Genomic DNA, 21,232 nt, shown 5'->3' with positions numbered 1-21,232 from the left:
GAGTTCAGGTGAGACTCTTGTACTGAGCCGGAGGGTGGGCAGATCCAAGCTCCTTATCAGAGTAGACAGACTGGTCCAAGTCCTCTGTGAGAGCAGACTGATAGGACATGGACGAAACAGGTGTGGGCTAGGCACCTGAGGACAACAGGGAAAACAACCAATTAGGAATACAAAAGTGACAGAGTTCAAGCTTCAGGTCTAGTCATTACCATGCAGCAAGGCAGAAGATACAATGAATACTGGTTGTAACCCGGGCGGTTATATAGAGAGCAGGTGAGTCTTGATTGTTGAGTGAGCAGGAGGCCGGTCCCAACCTGCTGGCCACACCCTGCAGCAACACAGACAAAGACTGGACAGACAGAGGAGAGACAGACAGGAGACACCAGGAAGGGGAAACACTGCAGCACAGAGGGAAAAAGTAGTGGAGACTGCAGATCTGCAAACTTCTGTTGTACGAAAAACTGGTGAATCATTCCCTGCAGGAGTGCATGATGGTGTGACGTTAGAATGGATTTTCATGTAAAATGTCTGCACACCAGTCCATGTTACAGTCAGACTAGAAGAAGCTGAGATGAGTCTTAAGGCTCTGCATGTGCATCCACACCAAGAATGCAGGGAGGGGTTTGGTTTGACCAGGTGAGAGCAGAAAATGCCTTCTGGCTCCACTTTAAGGACTAGTTTACATTAATCCTTACAAAAACACAAAGACAAAATGTTTTAAAGGGGGGTAAAGTACTGGATTATTTCTTGTGAGTGCTGAGAAATAATCCAGCACATCCCCATTAAATGGTGAATTGTTTATACACTTTGCTTTTTTGTATGGATTGTATTGCTCAAACAAGATATGATACTTCAGAGATGCGGGTAGGCAGATTTTATTGCCACTGGACAGAGCCAGGCAAGACAAAGTCTACAAGCAAATTTTGAATTGTAACTCTTTCAGGTCTTTGAATGGACTGACGCAGACATTTGCATATTTCATTCCAAAGCTATGGTCACAGTGTTTAAATGTTCGCTTAAGATTTTACATGAATGGGTCTAATCATTAAATATCAAGGGTGTGTGGACATGGAAAGCCTGTTTTCTGATTTTTTATTTTCAAAAGATCATGAATGTAATTGCTACATTTCATTGAAAGAGCTGCATAGAAAGTTTACAGTCATCACATTTTTTTTATGATGAGCAATTTTACATCATAAAATTATTATCAGCAATGCATGCTCATACTGACCTTTGCATGTTACACACTCACACACTCACTGTGAGGCTGACGTGAATAACGACAGCAGCTTCTGTTAGGTGTCGTTTCATCAGTTCATGTAGGGAAGCTGTAGTCAACAACAACATCCTGTCAATGTAGCTGTTTATTGCTGTGTGCGTGTGTGTGTGTGTGTGTGTGTGTGTGCGTGTGTGTGTGTGTATGTGTGTGTGTGTGTCTTCTAGAGACAGAGAACACACATGTTGTTTCATCATGTATTAGTTATTTGTATGTTTCAGTGCAGTTAAAAAAACCCCACACATTTTACCTGCCTGCTTTTTGACCAGCTAATCCTGACCTGTCATGGAGGGAGGTCCATAAAAGATGGATTTGCTCCTGCACTCACCGCAGCTTTTCATTTACAGAACAGACAGCAGCATCCTCCCATCTTCGTCTCCCGCTCAGCACTTTAATCCAGCTAGAACGAATAGAGAGATTAAAAGCTGAAGATGAGACATGATGAAAGAGGGTCACAGCGGTTAGCAGGATGTGGGCAGGTGAAGAGACGGGAGGTGTTGAGGACAGCGGAGGGCAGACGTGCAGGTTGGGGGTTTTTAATCAGCACAGGGCCACATCTTCACTTCCTGGAACACGATGCTGTTTTCTGTGGTGGGAAGGTGAGACTGGTGGGGGAAAAAAATCACTCTGAGCGCAACACCTGCTGTTTATCCTTCTTATTCAGCCACTTGTGAGTTTCCATCTGTCCTGTGTCCTGAAAGGAAAAACACGCACAGGGGCTCTGGATTTGGTGTTTGTCTAATCTTTGCAGGTAGGTTGCTCACACCAGTTTACATACACATACATTATAAAGATTACTGAAAGAGTCTATCTTTAAAGAGCATGTAACCATTTATGCTTGGCATGATAAGACTGGAAATGACACAAACAAAAAAAACAATATGGGGGATATTTGGCAAATGAGTGTGACAGCTGGAACCAATTCTCCAAGTCTTTCAATCTGTCTATCTAACTGCACTGTCAGAAACAACTCATGACATGATGCAATTTATACCATATTGGTTAGATATCCAGTGTCATTCCTCACAATGTAAGTATTTGCATCCCACTTAAAGGACAATTCTGGTGATATTCTAAATTTTAACTAACTAATCTCACACTAACCTCTAGTGTGCTGGCTGGAACTGCATCTCTTTGGTAAGACGTCTGGTGTCAGATGGTAGTGATGATGATGATGCTACTCACAGCTGGTTTTCCAGGTTTCAGTGTCAGTCAGTCTTGAACTGAGTCTTTGTAAGAGTCACTTTTGAAAAGAGCTGCTCTCAGTAGTGGGTCGTCCCAAACAGAGATGCAAACTTCAGTGCCTGTCTCCTCAGAATGGGAAACTCCTCAGGACGCATATACAGTTTCTAGAACTCACGTCATGGCAGCTTTTGTTCTCTCAGAGCAGGAAAATGCGAAGTGTTTCCTCTTCCCAGCTGCAGCTTTAATTTCACTTCAGATATTTTCACATTTGAAAGCAGAGAGCTGAGAAGCTGCTGGAGCTTGAGGTTCAGCTCTGAGAGGCTCTTGGTAATGTCCACCATGAAGGCCAAATCACTCAGACTCTTTCTGTCACTGAGTTTCCACGTCAGGTTTTTCTTCATCTCTATGAATTATTCCAACAAACTCACACTTTGGAACAGTTTTCCTTTGTCTGGTGCTATCAGCTCTGCAGCAGCAACAAGGCTCTCCTTCAGCATCATCCATTGATGTGACATCACCTGCTACGTGTGTGTTATGTTCAGGGACCGATCAGAAGAACATGTTAGTCTACTATTTTATGTTATTTTGTCTGTTATTGAAAAAAAGTAATTGCTTTTTTGTATTCATGAGTCCTTGCTGGCCTGGAGGCTGGAGGTTCCCCAAGCCTGTCATGAAGTCACATAAACCATCTCTGATATCAGGACGAAGATCACAGTTCAGTTTTATGTCTTCTCCCTGGAGACACCCACCCTGATATGTCACAATGCTTGAATTCAAGGCCAGAAAAGGTTCTTTGAATTTTAGAGTATCTATCAAACGCCTCACAAGTAAGTGCCGTTTGAAGAAAGATTTTCACTTCACAGACGTTTGGCTGCAGCAGAGGACAAAGCTCTCCAACACCTAGCAGCTGACGGTCTGGGACTTAGAGTCTTTGCTAGCTTTTCATCTACCATATTTCACCAGTAGTTCTTTTTTTTTCATTCATTACCTTTCAGCTGCAAGTGATGGATTTCATTTTCCCTTTGTGGCTGGCCTAAATAACACAGTTACTAAACACAGCGTTCCAAGTAAGTGGACACACTGACGCAACATATTTCGTAAATGCATAACTTATGACTTTCCATTTATCTGAGCATGGTCATCGCAATTCACAGGTTGCCATTGTGGTTGCAAATGTCACTTGGGTCTGCTTGTTCAAGGTGGAGCTGAACTTCATGTGTGCTTGATGCTGAGAACAAAAGGAGATTTAAAGCTTTTCTAACCAATTTGCGAATGTCAGTAAAAATAGACTTGAATGTAAGAAACAGGACAACTGTTCTCGCCTGCAGCACCTATGCTTGAATTGAAGACTGTTATAAAAGCAAATTAGTCTTCTACAGCAAAATTCTGGCAAATGATGGATGTGAGCATTATTGTCTTTCATACTTACCGAAATGAAATATGTTGACTGTTTGACAATAAAACTCTTTCTGAAAGGGCAAGCAGAGTGTTCAATTATCAAACTGAAAAACACTTTTGCACAGGAAAATTATTTTAATCAGTGTGTATAAAAAAAAAATTTAAAAATCAAGAATCCTAACAGGAAGTGTGAACACCAATGAAGTCACTTCCTGTAAATCTCTGAGGTTGTTACCAACCCCATTCATCACTTTGAAATAATAAAAAAAACAAACATAATATACATTTCCAGGAAGTCGAGATTTGGCTCATCATTTAGTACATACATTCTGACATGATCACAGTTCTGACAATAACGTTTATGCTAATGACTTCACTGATATGACGCCTGTTTTCTCATAAAGGAGACATCTAAAGGGGAAACAGCCAGATTTACTCAAATGCTCGCATTCATGGCATTTTCAAGAATTCATTGTCCTAATCAGTCTTTAAATCTTTATTTATCTGAAAGCGTGAAGTGAGGAAATTCAGTAGCTTTCACTGCAGTTGTACATGGAATCAATCCCCCCCCTCCCTCCCCAATTTTTTTTGAAAAATAAGATTTAAAGACATTAAAAAGTTAATATAAGTTGATAAAATCTACTTCAAATTGACAGCATTTTCTTTCATTGTTTATTGATAGAAAATGGAGGACAGCGATCACTGAAATGTCCTTCGGCAAGTGACGTGGCACGTCTCCCCAGTCGGCATGTAAGTTACAATTTAAGAAGTCTCAAATTTCAAACCGAACTCTGATAATGTCACATGACTTGCGTGTGTCCAGAGTTCTGAATGACTGATATTAATGAGGATATCTTCGGGGAAGAGCTTTATCATGAACAGCTGGGAGAGGCTGTTTCCTGCCAACAGAGCTCAAATTATTTAAACGTGTAGATTCCTGATGTTTAACTGGTATGTGGAAATACAGCAGACAGGACCAGGTGAAGACAGAACTACATGCTAGTGAAATCCCTCCCAACAGTGACAGACATTAGTCAAACAGAATCGACATTTATTGTGATAGTGTTACCTCTTGTTTGCTACATATAATAATGGCTGCTTGAAAGTTTAGACAAGCACAGGAATGTTTTCAAAGTTTGGTTTATCTGATTTGCATTTGCCCAGATAAGGTCAATCCTGCTAGTCTCTGAGCCAGGTTCAATCAAACTATTGTGCACTGTGAAAACACCGATTACAGTACAGATAACTGTGCAAATAAAAAGGGAAATTAGTGACTGAGGAACAAAATTTGCATTTTAACAAACAATTTCAAGCTCCACTGGCAGGGGAAAAGAAAAAAAAATCAGCTAATTCTGCCATTCACCATCATGCAAGGGTGAGGATGGTTTGTGCACCCATGAAACAAAGCTATGCCTTCTCGTGAGTGAACAGAGTGAGTATTCAACAAACAAAATGTAACACTGTAAGACAATTTGGAAGCATGTACATGAGACAATAAGTTAGTGCAGTGGGGGAATATTGTTTGCAATCCTATCTCCTGACCTCAGGTTACAAACAGTTATCATAAAGCTATAAAATGCATCTGCAGACAGCAAGGACTGTCAGCTTGAAACGCAGGCTAGCTGTCCTTACCCAGACACCACCACAGAAGAAGAGAACTTTCTGCCTGACAGCCTTTTGCTTGGGCCTCAACTAACGATTATTATCATTACTGATTAATGTATTGATTTTTGAAAAAAATCAACTAATTTTTTTAAGCTATAAAACTATAAAAGGCAATAATGAAAAATGCAAAAGGGTGAACTTCCCAGCGGCACATGTGACATCCTAAATAGGCTTGTTTTTGTGCAACCTAAAGTCCAAATCCAAAAAGCATTCAACTTGTGAGGAAATACAACAGAAAAAGCAGCATATTCTCTGGTGTGACTGTTCGGCATCCTTTGATAAATGAGCGACTCAAATGATCAATCAACATGAAAAACTGTTCCAGATTCAATTTTGACAATCAACTAATGGATTTACCGTTTTAGTCGCACTTTTAACAAGGTTGGTGACAAAAAGTTCACAATGGTGGTAGCAGAGCATAGTACATGCCGCCTTCCAGACACACCATAGTGGAAAAAATTACAAACCTTCTGCAAATTAAGAGCAACAGAAAAGCAAGTTAGAAAAATGAGTCATGTCAAGGAGGCGCATTACATTGTTAACACTGAGCAGCATTACATCAACAATCCATTCTCAACACATGACCTTTAAAGTATTTTGGGGAATATGCTCATTTGTTCAACATTAAATTAAATAGAAGAGGGATACCACTCATATATATGTGAGTTAAACATGAAGCTACAGCTAGTCTGGCTCTGTTTACAGGTACCCTTAACGCTATATCTTGTTTGTGTAAGCTGTGCTAAAAACCCAAGTGTAAAAAATAATTTGTTGTGGTTTTTCAGGGACTTCGCTGTTTCCCCTGCTCCCAGGCTTTATGCTAAACCAAGCTAACCATCTCCTGGCTGCAGTTTTGTATTTAGCATGTAAGTATGAGAGTGGTATCGATCTTCTCATCTAACTCACTGTAAGAAACAAATAAGCGCATTTCCCAAAATGTGATATAAAGTTGATGCTCCATGTCGCCTAGCCAGCTGATGTAAAATGACATAAGCTGTAGCACAAGGAGCAGGGTTTTGATACATCCAAGAATATCTCCAAGGTGTTAATTTTTCTCCCCTGGGGTTTTCCGACTATGACTGCAGGGGAAAGCAGAGCTTTTGATTGCAACGTACCAGGTGGGAATTTCCAACTTGTGCCTGAATGCTGCATAAGTCTTTACTTCAGCCAGAGTTTCTGCCGTCCAGTGTGGTATGGTACAGAGTGAAACGGTGTGGAAATCCAGACAGACGTAATCTTCCCATCTTACTCCAGCATTTGAAAAGTCCGACAATATTCTGAGACATGGGCGAGGTTGTCTGATATAACCACACGACGGAAAAGGCTTTGAGCAACTGTCAGGCTTGACATGATACTTCATATTTAGGGATGTTTGAGGAGACCGCTGAATAAGAGCTCCTGGTGTAAGGCATAGTCCAGAAACCATACGGGATCCACAAATAGTCTGCGGTGAGTGAGAATCACCGCTCACCAGGCCACATGCTGCTAAATGTGGGCTGTGACTGTTAATTTTGTCCTTTTGGCAGGGACAGAACAAAAGGAGAGTTTCCCCACTATGGTTCAGAGGAGGTTAGGAGTTCAGACCACATGGGTGACATGATGTCCATAAATGGCCTCCATCTGACAGGCTGACACCTCGTCACCCTGGCAGGGATGTCTGATTGGTCTCCTGTCACAGACCAGAAGACTGCGAAGGATGGTAGGGTCCATTCACCTGAGATGAAGAAAAGCTCAGGTTAACACAGATCAGAGAAAGCAGAGTTGGTACATTATGTGATCAATTTCAAACTAAGAACTGAAACACAGAGAGCACAAAGAGTGAAATATTGTAAATTCTCTAACAAAGAATGTAAAAAAAGTATCCAAATAATAAAAAAAACAAAAGCTTGTCACTAATTAAAGACGAGTGAAAACATTAAGGAGAAGTGGAATTACCTGAATAGTGCTGTACATCACTACAGCACTAACTCCATCATTCACAGAAGAGAGTCATACTGACTACTTTTCTGCTTTGGGTTCGTCTTCGTAATATAAATACTGTTTTTATTCACCAATTCCAATTGCTTGATTGGTTACTGTCACAGTATTTCTTGTAAAAGTTTCAAATTAAAAGCCTACCAGCAATGGGTTTGGAGGATGTGCAATGAACTACTGGAAGAGTTTCACTGACTGTAGTTTGACTGTGCTCAAAAAATGTCAAACAGGACATGAGTGGCCTTAATCAAGTGAATGAAATCACATTGCAGTTAGAGAAAAGAAACTCAGAGCAACAGAGTGGTATGACATGACTATTTTGTTGTACTGATGGAATCAGTGCTGCTAAAATGTCTTTGTATATTTAAGACAAAACAATAACATGGAGGAAGTTTTGAGTTTGCATCAACTGAAATTTTAGACCAGATAAGACCAGTAAGCAGGTATGCTTCCTACCAAAATAGAATTGTAAAACAAGGGAAATCAGAATTAAAGCCATCACTCATATATAAGCCTGTTTTGAATAAAGGCCTGGTTCTCTCTGTAAAGGCCACAATTTGGGAATCTACACTGACCAGGTCAGCTGAAAAATGGACAACAGTGAACATGCTGTCCCTTTAGGATGGAGCACCAATGGGCCCGTCAGTAACAAAGGTGACACAGCAGTAACCCAATAAGTCCTTGACCAGTAACTGCACTTCTACTGAGATTGTGGAAGAATAAATAATAAACACAAAAAAAAGTTTCTCTCTTTTTGGGAGAATGGGAGAACATTAATTTGGGTCAGCCAAGTAAAAGAAGTATACTTCTCTCTGTTCTTGCTTGTTGTTACAGTTACAATAGTGACATTTTCTCAGATTCTGGCAAACTCCAACCAGAAAAGCCTGCATATACAACCCCAACTTCAAAAAAGTTGGTACTCTTTGTACAGCGTAAATAAAAACAGAATGCAATCACTTGCAAATGAACTGTGTTTAACAGTTTCAGTTAACAGAGTCCATGCAGTGATATCCTTTCTACAGTCATGTGTTCACACAGTGGTGAACCTCGCTCCATCCTCGCTTGTGATTGACTGAGTCTTTCCAAGATCCCCTTTCATACCCAATCATGATACTATCACCTGTTACCAATGAACCTGTTTACCTGTGGAATGTCCCAAACAGGTGTTTTTGGGGCATTCCACAACTTTCCCAGTCTTTAGTTGCTCCTGTTGTTGCTGCATCAAATTCAGAACAATGAGATACTTACAAAAATCAGTGAAGTTGATGGGGTAACACTTTAAATATACTGTCTTTGTATTGTGTATATATATATATGTATATGTCAAAACAGGATTAGCATATTCAATTCAATTCAATTCAATTCAAGTCAATCTTATTTATGTAGCACCAAATCACAACAGAAGTTGTCTCAGGACACTTTCCATATAGAGCTGGTACAGACCAAACTCTTTTATCTCCAGAGACCCAACAATTCCCTCATGAGCAAGCACTTGGCGATGGTGGTGACCTTCTGCAGTCGTCTCAGTTATAGCTGTGGAACCTTGCTGGTGACAGTGAACAGCATAACCAGATTGACTGCAGAAAAGTGTTAAGATAGAAACTAACAAAGCAAGCAGTGGGCATGAGCTGGTTTTCTTTTCTTTTTGATCAAACATCATCTACCATGTTTTAAACCTTTGAATGGGAGGCCTTCAGCAAAGTGGAACTGACTGTGGTCTTTACAGCTTTTCAATGCACTTTGCGGGAAAGCTACAATTAGCTGTTCTCAGAGGTAACTCAAGTTCACCTATTATTCTCTCACACTTCTTAGCAGTGTTACTGGTGACATATTATGTCTCAGTGAAACACCATGATCCTGAGGCTGTGTGTGTGTTGTGTGTGCATGTCCAGTGGAGGGCTGGTGTAAGCTTTGGGCTTGGCAGGCCTCATACAACATACAACAGTGGAAACAAGCTACGAAGAGAGACATAGACATATTATCACTTTTTAAATTGATGTGATGAACATTTGAGTTTGCAAACCATTCCTTATTAACACACCCAGCAGATACAGAGCTACTTTATCATTTATTTGGAGTCGTGTCTGTAAGTCCAATATTCACCCTCTTTTAGCTGTGTTTTTGGTCTCCACCAACTCCTGATGGAAATATCTGGCTCTTTAGCTGCCAGATGTTGAACAATGGTCACTATATACAGTAGTACTAGTAGTTTTTAGAGCCTTTAGAGTGGTTTTTTTGAAAACAGCTGCCAGCTTTGGCTGAAAACAACGCAAGGAGAATGGTGAAGTCGGACCTCTAAACAGCTGAAAATCACTATAGAGCTCTGCAAAGACCAGTGCAGGTGCAGATTCAGTGATAATTCTCTATAGGTATGTTACTTTGTTATGAACATTTATTTCATTTGATACATTGGTATTACAAAAATCTACATTTATAGTTACCATTAGGTCTTTAAAATCATCACATTGCACTGTCAGGCCAAATCATACATATTATATATCTTCTCAAGTTACCAATGGTGATGTGCTTGCAGCTTGTGTCCAGTGTGGTGTATATGCTCTAAGTGCTTCTCCTAACAGGCTACGTTTTTAATGAACAAATAGAATCATTATTTCCACCAGCACTGTAATTCAGCCCATCAGTGTAAACCATTTCTGGGTAATGGCAACACAGAGGTGTTGATGTGAATGTTATTGCCCAGTTCAGTGGCTGGCTGCAGTGCTGAAAAGGGGGAAAATACAGCCTTGGGGGAGACCAGCCCATTGTGTTCACATACTGACAGTTAAATTACCCGCAAGAAACTAAGGTTGACTGAAAATAAGTTCCTGATGAGTATACGAATGTATAGAGAACACTAATACACTGGCAGTGAGAGTGCAGCATCTCAGGATTACTGAGAGAGACAGAGAGAAACTAAGCAGCTGACTACTTATTACTACTGCGCTTACTTGATAAGAATATCCTTATAACATACAGCAAAATAATCTAGAATCACATTTTGCCATGTTTTTATCCCACCCCTTATCACTGCAGTCTCTGAGTATTAGGACAGTCTTGTTTTGGCTCTATACTCCAACAGTTTGGATGTGAACAGAAACAAGGGATATGAGGTTTAAGTACTGACTCTCAGCTTTAATTTGATGGTGTTTGCATCCATATCAGATAAACACAGTGGGAATTAGCCCTTTTTATACAAACCAACAATAGAGCTACAGGTCCTACATTGTTCACCCATGGACATTAAAAGGTACAATGTGTAACATATGGCCACCTGTTGAAGGTTACCCCAAACACACAGAGGACAGCACATCACCAGAGTAACTGCTAACTGCTGCTATTAGACTAAAAAAGCTAAGAGCGCTTGTGAAAAGTTGCAAACTCACTTCCATCTCCCTGCTGAAACTATGCAGGGATACACTATTGACTACTGCCTCTTGGAGTACAAAGTGGTATTACAAGACAGGATGGGCCATGCTAGCTGATTAGCATGCTAACCACAGTAGATATCTCTGCAATACAATACCTAAACATCTTTGACATACTGTTAGAACTGTTACTTTTTCACATTCTGTTGATAATGTTTTGGGGTTTTTTTTTCTAATTTTTAAACTAAAGTTCTGCCCATATCTTACACATTGTACCTTTAACAGCTCAATCACAGGTCAGACCATTACTGCGTACTAATAATGACAATAATAATAATCAGCATTATTACCCTTAGTTTACTGATAGTATATCCACTAATAAGTGTAAGAGTATAACCACTGCAATCTAGCCTTTATGTAACAATTTTAATATTATACCTAATCGTTCGGGGACTTGAACCAAAGCACCTACAAAATGTCAATCACTATCTTGTCCATGACGCAGAGTCTAACAGACAAAGTACTGTATGTTCTAAAATACATACAACCTTTGCTCCACTTGGCCCTACATTGCCCCAACACTGCATATAATTTCATTTTGTCCCCAGTGCTGTTACTATAAAAATCTATGTAATTATGGCAGGAAAGAGTTGTGTTGCTGGAACATGTAGAGCAAAACGTTCACAGTGAGTCTAAAATAAGGTTAACATGAAATCTCATCTTACAGCTAACTAACACCACCAGCAGTAAGATAGTGGATTTGCATAACATGTTGTTTCCATATGCTCATGTGCAGTCCAAATGGCTAAAACTGATTCGTTTCACGGGTTTGTTCAAAAAGTTTTTTTTATTCCAGTATGAATAAATTGCAACAGACTACACAAGCTAACTTTCCTTGAGGGTGCATGTGGGTCCAACAGTGTGTCTTAACTGTCACTTCACTTTTGAACTGTCATCAATATTCAAATGAAGTCCCTCCTGATGTTCGGTTGTGCCCTGACATCTTTGTTTCATGTGCTCACGTGTTACTGCTGAAGGAAATTACAACATCAAAGTCATTTCACGAAACCTTGTGTGAATCCTGACAGAAGATTCCAAGCAAGACATGAACTGAAGATTACCGCTCAATTGGACCAAATTCCTCTCAATCCTCATCCAAGACTCAACGAAGGAAAAGACACGTATTTTCGTATGCCTTTCATCTGCCAGAGCAAACTCCAAATGACCACAAAGTCAAAATACATAGTCAGATGTGAGCCAATCACGGATCATGGGGAATCCAAACATGATCACTGGATCTTTTCTATGCGTCTGAAGAACTGGGCATGAAACCGTCTGATGTCTTAATCTGACATATTTCTGTTTGAACAGCTGGCTTGAATTCAGAACAGTCTCAGGCCTGTCTGCTGTTCAAAACACTTCTTCAGTCCTCTTTCTTCAGATTGACGAGCAACACTTTTCTGACAGGTCAGTGCACAATAGTGAAGCCGGTGAAGCTGTTGTAAGCACAGAGTTACCTCTTTTTACAGCGCCACAGCAATATTACATCAAAGCTATTGGTACTCATGACTTCATTCAATTATCTTCACATCAGATCCCAAATTTCAAAGGGAACCCAACACAGAACATCCTGGACAACCTCATTTGAATTGAGTTTGTAGGCTAACTGATTAATAGCTGTCATTTCTAGAAATGCACACACAAATACACACAATAAATGAGTCATTAGCTGATTGGTACTCCATTTTCCCTTTTCTGGTTTCCATCAATATGAAGGGAAACATCAAATGGAGATACTGCAAATGAGCAGTTTTTTTCAGATGTTTTTTTTCCGATTAAATCTCTTCTCTGCTTTTCCCCCTACGAAAACAGCTAATGAATAGTGCTCAGAATAAAACACATTTGGGTGTATGTGAACATGTTTCAGCGTTCATGCGAGGACACAGGGACATCAGTGGGAGGTTAGGTTTCCATTAAAACACAATAAGCTGGAGAGTGTATGAGGCTATACAGTATGTAACTCAAAACCCTTGTGTCTTTTGCCACCTGTAACTGCAAGAGCGATTGGATTTATGGAAAGAGAGCACAGACGCAAACCCTCAAATATATATCTATAAGGAAGTTGGTGGCTTTTTGACATTGGAGCTCTTTAAAGCTGCAATATGTATCTTCTCAGATTAAAACAGAGGGTAAAAATGTAATTTGTTTCAAAATCAAGATGTTTTCCACACAGTTACTGGATATTTTTCCTGGTATTAAAGACAGTCCACATCCCAAATTAAAATGTATGCTACTCCAACTGTATGTAGGCTATCAGGATATCAAGAATAAATCAATTCACTTTCATAAGCAGTCATAGACTATACACTCATAGAAAAGACTGAGACGGATAAAGATTATGCGCCAATGACATCCATGTGTGCATCTGTGGGTGCTCAGGATTCATTTGGCTGCTTACCCGTGCGTCATACTCCAGGACAAAGGGAGGGATGTCGATCTGCTCGGGTTTGATGCAGGTGAAGAGCTGCTGCAGGTTGTCCAGGTAGCGAACCTTGTCCTTTATCCCCGACACACTAAAGGTGGTGAAGAACCATGTTGAGACCTGGAATGAGCCAGTCAAAATGAAGAAAGAGAGGAAACATGAAAGGAGCACTCCATCCGCTCTAGATTTGATCTTGGCTTTGTGTAACCAGATATTAATCTTGCCATAACCAACGGAGACAAAACTTAACACAATTTTCTAAAGCAAACAACAGAACGAGATTAAGTCTAATGAACTTTTAATGATCCCCAAGGGGAAGTTTGGCCATTTGAGCTAAACATAGTGGAATGGTATTAGTGATTCCACTAATTAACATCAGCAAAAAATAAAAAGTCGTATCTCTAGATACTGTATGTTGTTTTAATAAAAGAAAAGTTTTAATTTTGCATCTGGATCAGGATTTGCATCCAAAACACACTGTATAATGGACAATCAGGTTGATTTTGGACCTCATCTTGGAAAGATTAGGGCTTTGTCCAATGAAAAAAAACTGTTGTTGATTTAACTGATGTGTACACATACCACCGGGCAATTTAAAATCATCATGTTGTTGTTGCAGACAGGACTGATGTGCGTTTCTACAAATTACATTTTGTTGGAAGCAACAGCATTACATATCAAAAATCAAACGAATGTGTGTGAACGTTTTACCAAAGATTGGTTGAAACGTGGTAAAAGGGGTGAAATGGAAATGAGTGTAACAAGGCATTTGGCTGCTGTCATGAACCAAAACACTGTGACAAATTCAGTTGAAATGAATGTAATGAAATGTATGAATGGAAATGTGCAAGCAACATAACTACAATGAGCAACACTGCATTTACTACTAAGACAAGGCAAAATTTTACCTTAGAGCGAAATGTTGGATGCACGAAGTAGAAGGCCTTTATATTCTTTTTAAACCTGCAATACATAAAATAAGAAACCTCAGCAAGAATACTTTACAGCAAGAAATGACTCACTGTTCCTTAAATATAACATGAGTTGTGTGAAAATGAGGACTTTGACAAAGATGGAGTGAAAAGGATTAACCGTATGAAAGAGAAGACGTGCGTGAAGTCACTGGAGCTGTGTCCAAAATCAGCTAGAGCCCATACATCAGCATGGAAACATTTACTATGTGGACACACACAAACACGCACACACCAACATAGACCTCCCACTCCCCTTCAGCTTCTCATGCAGCACACCAACTTCTATAGATGCGTGTGGAGACTGCTTAAGGCCAAGGTACTTGTTAATGAAAAACTCATGATGGTCTTTGTGTAGTAGATAAGCACAGTATTTAATAGTCTGGACAATGTCTGCACAGACAGGTGTGGATACTTTTTGTTTAATGATGATGATGCTTTAATGACACAGCAATTCCCCACACCTGACCCTGACTGAGGGATATTCTGAGTAAATTAGTTTTACATTATCGGACAAACAGTGTCTTACTCATCTGTGCTATAAAAACACTCAAATGATCCACACAGTTGCACTGGGTGACGTGTTCCTTCAGGACCATGAGCACATACACACTGAGGTTTATCTCGAGTCGGTGAGGAAGAGGCTTGTGCTCAAAGCGTTACAGCATTACGATCCTTCTAACAGGTGCTGATCTATTTGTTTCAATTCTGAAACACATTCATGGTCCCCAGATGATTACTTCTAATCATTGGAGGTTTTGATGTTACTCTGACTTTTCCTTCAGTGCCACCATGATGTCAGCATTAATCCAAGCACTCCTCCTGGCCTTTCCTCTAGCACCAACCCCAGATCAGACTGTCAGCATTGTACACAAGATATCTCAAAATAACAACTATTGTATTCAAATGTGGATTTACATTGTTTCTTAATTGTCAGGGTTTGTTTGAGTGTCTGTATTGTGCAAAGGGTTAACGGACAGTGTATTTATGCTGCTCTGATCAGAACTAATCAGATGTCAGGACCACCTTAACTAAACATGTCCCGGAGGGTGAGCCCAAACAGCCAGCAAAGGAAACTCATTTTGGTCAATTGTCTCCATGATCTCATACCCCGAGCTCGTGACCAGAGGTGAGGATTGGAATAAATTGAGAGCTTCACCTTCAGACAAAGCTCTTTTTATCACGAACGTCTGGATCAACAAAGCCAAACACGCAGATGGTGCACCAATCTGCCTGTCAATCTCACACACTTTACCATCACTCCTGAAAAAAAGGACCCCAAGACACTTGAACTCCTTCACTTGGGACAGCAACTCAGTCCCAACCAGGAGGGAACAATCCAACATTAACTGGCAATGAACTCAGAACTGGAGGTGCTAACTCTCATCCCAACCACTTCACCCTCGGCTGCAAACCTCCCCAGTGTGTGCTGGAGGTCACGGTCCAATGAAACAAGAAAACCACACCATTGGCAAAAAGCAGAGATGCAATCCTGCACCAACCCAGTATGAGCCTGTTAAAGTGGTGATTCCCTATTACAGTAACTGGGAGCACGGTCTCAGCTTCCTTGTTTTAAAGATGAGGCTGCCGGTCATCAATCACTAATTTCTGTGACAGTGAAGCCGTGGCAGCTCCAAAACCCCAAGACCCTCAGGGTGGATCTCTGAAATCAACAAAACTAAATGAACCTAAATCGTAATTACAAACTGATCACTAAACAAACCTCAGCAGTTACTTTCAAATTTCAGTTACTGATTAACTTTTATAGAAAGGTCATCCATAATCGACTCAGCAGTGGTAGTTTAGACTTGGCTGTCCAGTTTATGGAAGTACACAGACGATAACCCGCCACATTTGCAGCAGTTCGCTTTGTAATGCCACACACACACACACACACACACACACACACACACACACACATAGTGGTGGTCTGGCCGGGGTAAGCTGCATCTGTTCATATAACACAAAACAGTTGGCCAAGAGGAGGAAACTTGACAAACTAACTCAGAGGGGAATTAAGAGTACTAAACCATGACGTGGGGATTCTGCTCTGGTCCAGTACCAGACCTTGAGGGGACAAAAATAATGACCAACCTCACAAGCCCATCTGTCTCCTAGAGAAAGTAATCAACATCTCCCCACATAGCCAGACAGTTTTGGAAACTTTTGTGTTCATGTTTGGCTTTAGTCTGCTGGTTAGGTTGTCTGGAGCCAAAATGCATCTGCAGCAAATCAATAGCTCACTGGGTTGAACATGCTGGACATGCCGGGCCAGGGTTAGTGGTTCCATTTGCCTGAGTAGATAGACACTGCCTCGTTAAGTCAAAAGAGCAGTAACTGCTTGAGAAGGGAAACTGAGAAACATTTCTTCAGAATTAGTCACACGTCCTGACAAAGGCACTGGGGTTAAGTAGAAACTGTAAGTCTTTATCAACATTTACAGATGAAAGTTGTCTTCATATGGCATGCAATCCCTAAAAATGGTCTGAAACACAAAGAATTTTGTGCTGCCTGCCCTGCAGATTATAACAAGCACAACAAGTGCCAGAGGAAAGGGTTTAGTTTCCACCGGGACCGCCTGACCCCATGATGTTGTAAGGTGCCTTTTGTCAGGGCTGCTGACACCGATCTCACGCTCTCACGCCACACATGCCCTCTCTCCCACTAACTTTTCGTCTCCACTTCCTCTGATGTAGTTTTAGCTGATTTGTCTAATTTTATTAATTTGCCGAATGTTACTTGGGGTTATGGTACTCCTCCACCCCACCCCATCCTTCTTCAGTGTTCTCACAAAAAGGGTTCATGGGGCAAAGCTAAAAGTTGGCAGATAACTTGCTGAACTTTAAATAACCTTGACATTTTAAGGTGATTAACAAAACACCCTGGCCTGCAACTCTGTACTAGCAAAGTGTACTAAAGCAGTCATGGGTATTGTTTATGACTGAATTGGGTTTCCCTGTTCCAATGAAAGAGGAAGCTGAATGAAGTCTTCATTCATATTCAAGGTATCAGTGGGGCATTTTGTTTTATGTTCTTTTCCGCTCACTTGTGACTGAAATATATCAAGTAAACAGCACAACTTTATGACAGCCTTTGGGCACATCTGACAGTGTTTTATAGACAGACTTTGACACATTTGTCATGTGAAATGAAGAGCAAACATCAGAAATATATTCTAACGCGTTATTGTCTTCGACAAGTCTTAACGGTTTGACTGGATTTTCCAGACAGAAACGGGTCAAGAGAGGTGTGGTGAAACCAGCTGAATAACCAGTCAGAAAATGTGATGAACAGAGAAACACGAGGGTTGAAAGGAGCATAATGACTGCATGGAGTTTCCCACAAACACGGGAAGTGTTGTTCTTTGTGGTTACTAAAAACTAGAAACACACTAGAACCAGAAAAGTTGAATTAACCGTTTGAGTCCTGGAGTTTTTCCTCCAACTTTGACCTTAAGTAGTAACTGTTACTATTCAAATCAAATTCTGGTAGTTTTCAGTCAGCTTATCTAAACCTCATTGCACAGGACAAATGTCTGCGCTGTGTGTAGATGAAAGCGAGGACATTGCTCTGTGAACTGTGATGGATGTTCACAACAGACTACTTGGCTAGTAACTCACTTTTGTTTGCTCTTCCAACCCTGAACGTCAGGGTTTGTTTAAACCAGTCTGACTATCTGGCTGCTTGTTTCCTGCCCTGTGAGATGTCCTCTAAAACCTAAGATGCCACTTTTTCATGACTGCACCATTCAATCAAACTGGATATCTCAGGCTTCATTTTAAACACCTTGTGCATCTTTGAAAATTTCATGCCCTTGACTAAAATTAAAAGTAGGGTCAAACAATGCTTGGCTGCACAGACTGTTAAAACAGTGGATCCATCACAGAGCCTGCTGTGCTGCAGACGTGCAGTGTTAGGCTGGTGCTGATGTGTAGAGTGAGAGATGTGATAATACTCTGTATGTGATGACACAGCTCATTCAGAACCTTGAAGAAAAAATGACATCTTAGAAGTTCCTCAATAGAATCACCAATTTGGACGCAGGTGTGACTTCTGGACAGCATCTGTCTCTGTGACAAATGATCATCCATATGTTGTTCTTAAGATACTGTAAGTAGGAATATCTTTCACAAGCCATTATAATGTGTAATAATTAGCGTTGTAAGTGATTCCTATGAAAGGCCTGTCCAGAGCTAGTTCAGAACAAAGATTCACTTTCAAAACTTTGAACCCTCTGATTAATGCTGAGTCACAGCCAATACATCAGCCCCAGAACACACTCCCAACTTTGGGTTTCCTGTTCCAAATATGGCCGCCAGATTTCCAAAACTCGCAGTGCAACAAAAACGTTTCACAGCTCGTTTTGCTTTTCCAAAAGTCCAAACACTGTAACCTTGGCGGTGTCATACTGTAGCATGAACAATGTATCTGAACTTGCAGATGGCAGATTAGTCAGAGGGGGACCAGAGCCAAAGGAAGGCCAAAGGAAGGTCAAACGACAGCCAAGCCTCACAGAAGATGTTGCATTTTGCAAACATTATCATATCCAGCTATAGATTTGTCACTGACGCGGCAAGAGATAATTGCACTTTTACATTTTATTACGATATTACACGTGGTTAGACGTAGTCTTATTACTTTAAAGGGAGAAACAACAAAATGCCAGGGAGCTGTCAGGGCTGTCAGACCTTTGCTCCATCTGGAGACTCATTACTCAAAAAAAAAAACAAAAAAAACTTCATGCTTTATGTCTGATATGCAGTTCTGGGTATTAAAGAGCGAAGACATAGCTGGCCAGCAGAGTTAGCCAAACGACTTCAAACCAGAACATACAGCACAGAACATTAAAGTCATGCCCCTGGGTGGGTGGGAGGTTAAAGCCATGACAGCTGCACAGTTTTCTTATTCAACCACTGTGTGTGGCAGAAGGATAAGAGTAAATGGAGGGAGAAAGAGCAAAACAATGGGAACTAAGTCAAGGTCTAATCTAAGTAGCCTTCTATTTGACTTCAAGGAAATCTCATTTTGGATCAAAGCACCTCACGTGTGTTAACTGACCAATCCAACAACTGGAAAGTGTAAAAACCTTTGAATCAAATGTCTATGAAATGCAACATATCCCAGCATGCATTTGGCGTAAGGTTTAGATGGTGATCATCTGACTTTCTGCCTCACTGATGCACCGCTCCAACAGGAAGTTACTCATAATAGCAGTTACAGGCTCAGCAGAATAAGTAGTGTAAAATGTCAGACTGACTTGACATCAACAATGTCGTAGAGGTTCTTGAGGAAGTCGGAGTCAAGGTGGTTGTGCTCGCCGGTCAGGGTGTGGAAGTAAACCATCACATATTCTTTCACTGTGATGTGGTCCATCACATGGATGAAGTAGAGCAGGGCCTGCACACACAGACACAGACTGAATCAGTGAGCATACACGTTTACAGTCCTGGATTCTCCACTATTTCTTTCAATACACAAGTAAACTTTGATTTTCTTCTATGTCAAGTTTTAGTATTTCTGGTAGGTGGTGCTAAATTTTAATATACAATGACAAAAGATCTGAATATTTATATTCACAGTATTTCTGTGCAGCAGATATTAAGCAACACAAACATGGATACACACACAAAAAAACTCATTTGCACAGTTTGCACATGGACACATGAGAGGACAAACACGCAGGCACGCACGCACACACACACTCGAAATACATCTACTGAAAGAGAGGCACACGCATGCAAAACACATGCAAACACGTAGACATGCAAACAACCACACGACTCAGATTAAAGGTGGACTAAGTCAATCTGGAGAAGGATTGCTGATATTGCCATCTCTCCTTCTTCACAATGTAGCTAGCACGCCAGATTTCGTGTCCCTCTCACTCCCCCCATCTCCCCTTCTGTTAACCTGTGCACGAGCATGAACGCCACCTGTTGCTGATTGGCTGGAACAGTTGTGTGGCTCGATCTGAGCCACTTTGTTGGTTTCCCGTTTACAGAGTCTGTACAGAGAACAGACAGCTAGCAGACTGAGGAGATATTTGTTGTAATCCAGTTTGCTAATAAGTAGTGGCAGTGTGAAGAAGAGGAGGTGGCAATATGAACAATCTTTCTCCCGAATACATCAGCCCACTTTTAATATAAAGACGAACGAGATGAAAATGAGCTCACAGATGAAGCAAAATCTGACTGCTTATCTTTAAACCACTACTTTGTTTTTTTACCTTTTCGATGTCAATAAGGGTCACTGGGATGTTTCGTCCGACCAGAACCATCACTGTCCTGCCACACATATCCACACCTGGGGACACGCACGATATCAAAGGTCAAACACACACAGGCACATGAACTATGACTGCTGATGAGCTTAGTAACTGCACAGCCTTCATTGTTGCCGTGTTTCAGTGCTAAAAGCTCCAAACATCATTTCTCAGTTCAACAAAGAGGCTGTTACATCTTCTTCACTGGATTTCATGTTGAAGCTGTGCGACTTTCTGAAGCTGCTGCTCCTTTCTTCTTCTTTTCAGCCACGATCATGGTGATCATGGCTTGTGGTGACAATGTTCTGTTTAGTTTTCATAAATCAAATGTTTGTTTTCTAAAAAAAAAGGGAAGCAGTGTCAATTATAATTGCGGCCTCTCAAATGTGAGGATTTGAATATTTAGACCAATTACTATATATGTGTGCGTGTGTGTATATAATTATGTACATACACACATATATATGTGTATATATAATTATGTAAATACACATATGTATATATATATATATAGTCTGCTTTGTTTGATTCTAAATTGAGTATCTTGTGCATGTGAAATGTTTGTGAGGCTGCGTTTTGTTAAATCATTTTCATGCATGTTCTCCCTGTCCAATGGACCCAAGTCGCTGTTTTTTCTAGAATAGAATGTAATCT

General features: G+C 40.6%; 1 protein-coding gene across 1 annotated transcript in view; it reads right to left on the bottom strand.

Annotated features, from left to right (window-relative positions):
* Positions 1-3,978: 3,978 nt before the first annotated feature.
* The window catches only part of gdap2 (ganglioside induced differentiation associated protein 2), a 30,336-nt gene continuing 13,082 nt past the window's right edge, over positions 3,979-21,232 (bottom strand). Inside the window, exons 10-14 of the mRNA XM_076747253.1 lie at positions 20,543-20,619; positions 19,574-19,713; positions 14,254-14,308; positions 13,322-13,465; positions 3,979-7,238 (exon numbers count right to left, since the gene is read on the bottom strand). Of these exons, the coding sequence (XP_076603368.1) occupies positions 7,197-7,238; positions 13,322-13,465; positions 14,254-14,308; positions 19,574-19,713; positions 20,543-20,619 (458 nt within the window). The 3' untranslated portion in view covers positions 3,979-7,196. The remainder of the gene's footprint in view (positions 7,239-13,321; positions 13,466-14,253; positions 14,309-19,573; positions 19,714-20,542; positions 20,620-21,232) is intronic.

Source organism: Chaetodon auriga, chromosome 13 (assembly GCF_051107435.1).
Source record: "Chaetodon auriga isolate fChaAug3 chromosome 13, fChaAug3.hap1, whole genome shotgun sequence".
In the NCBI taxonomy this organism is placed as follows: Eukaryota; Metazoa; Chordata; class Actinopteri; order Chaetodontiformes; family Chaetodontidae; genus Chaetodon; species Chaetodon auriga.
Note: the sequence above shows the minus strand (reverse complement) of the source record. Positions and strands in the feature narration are given on the sequence as shown.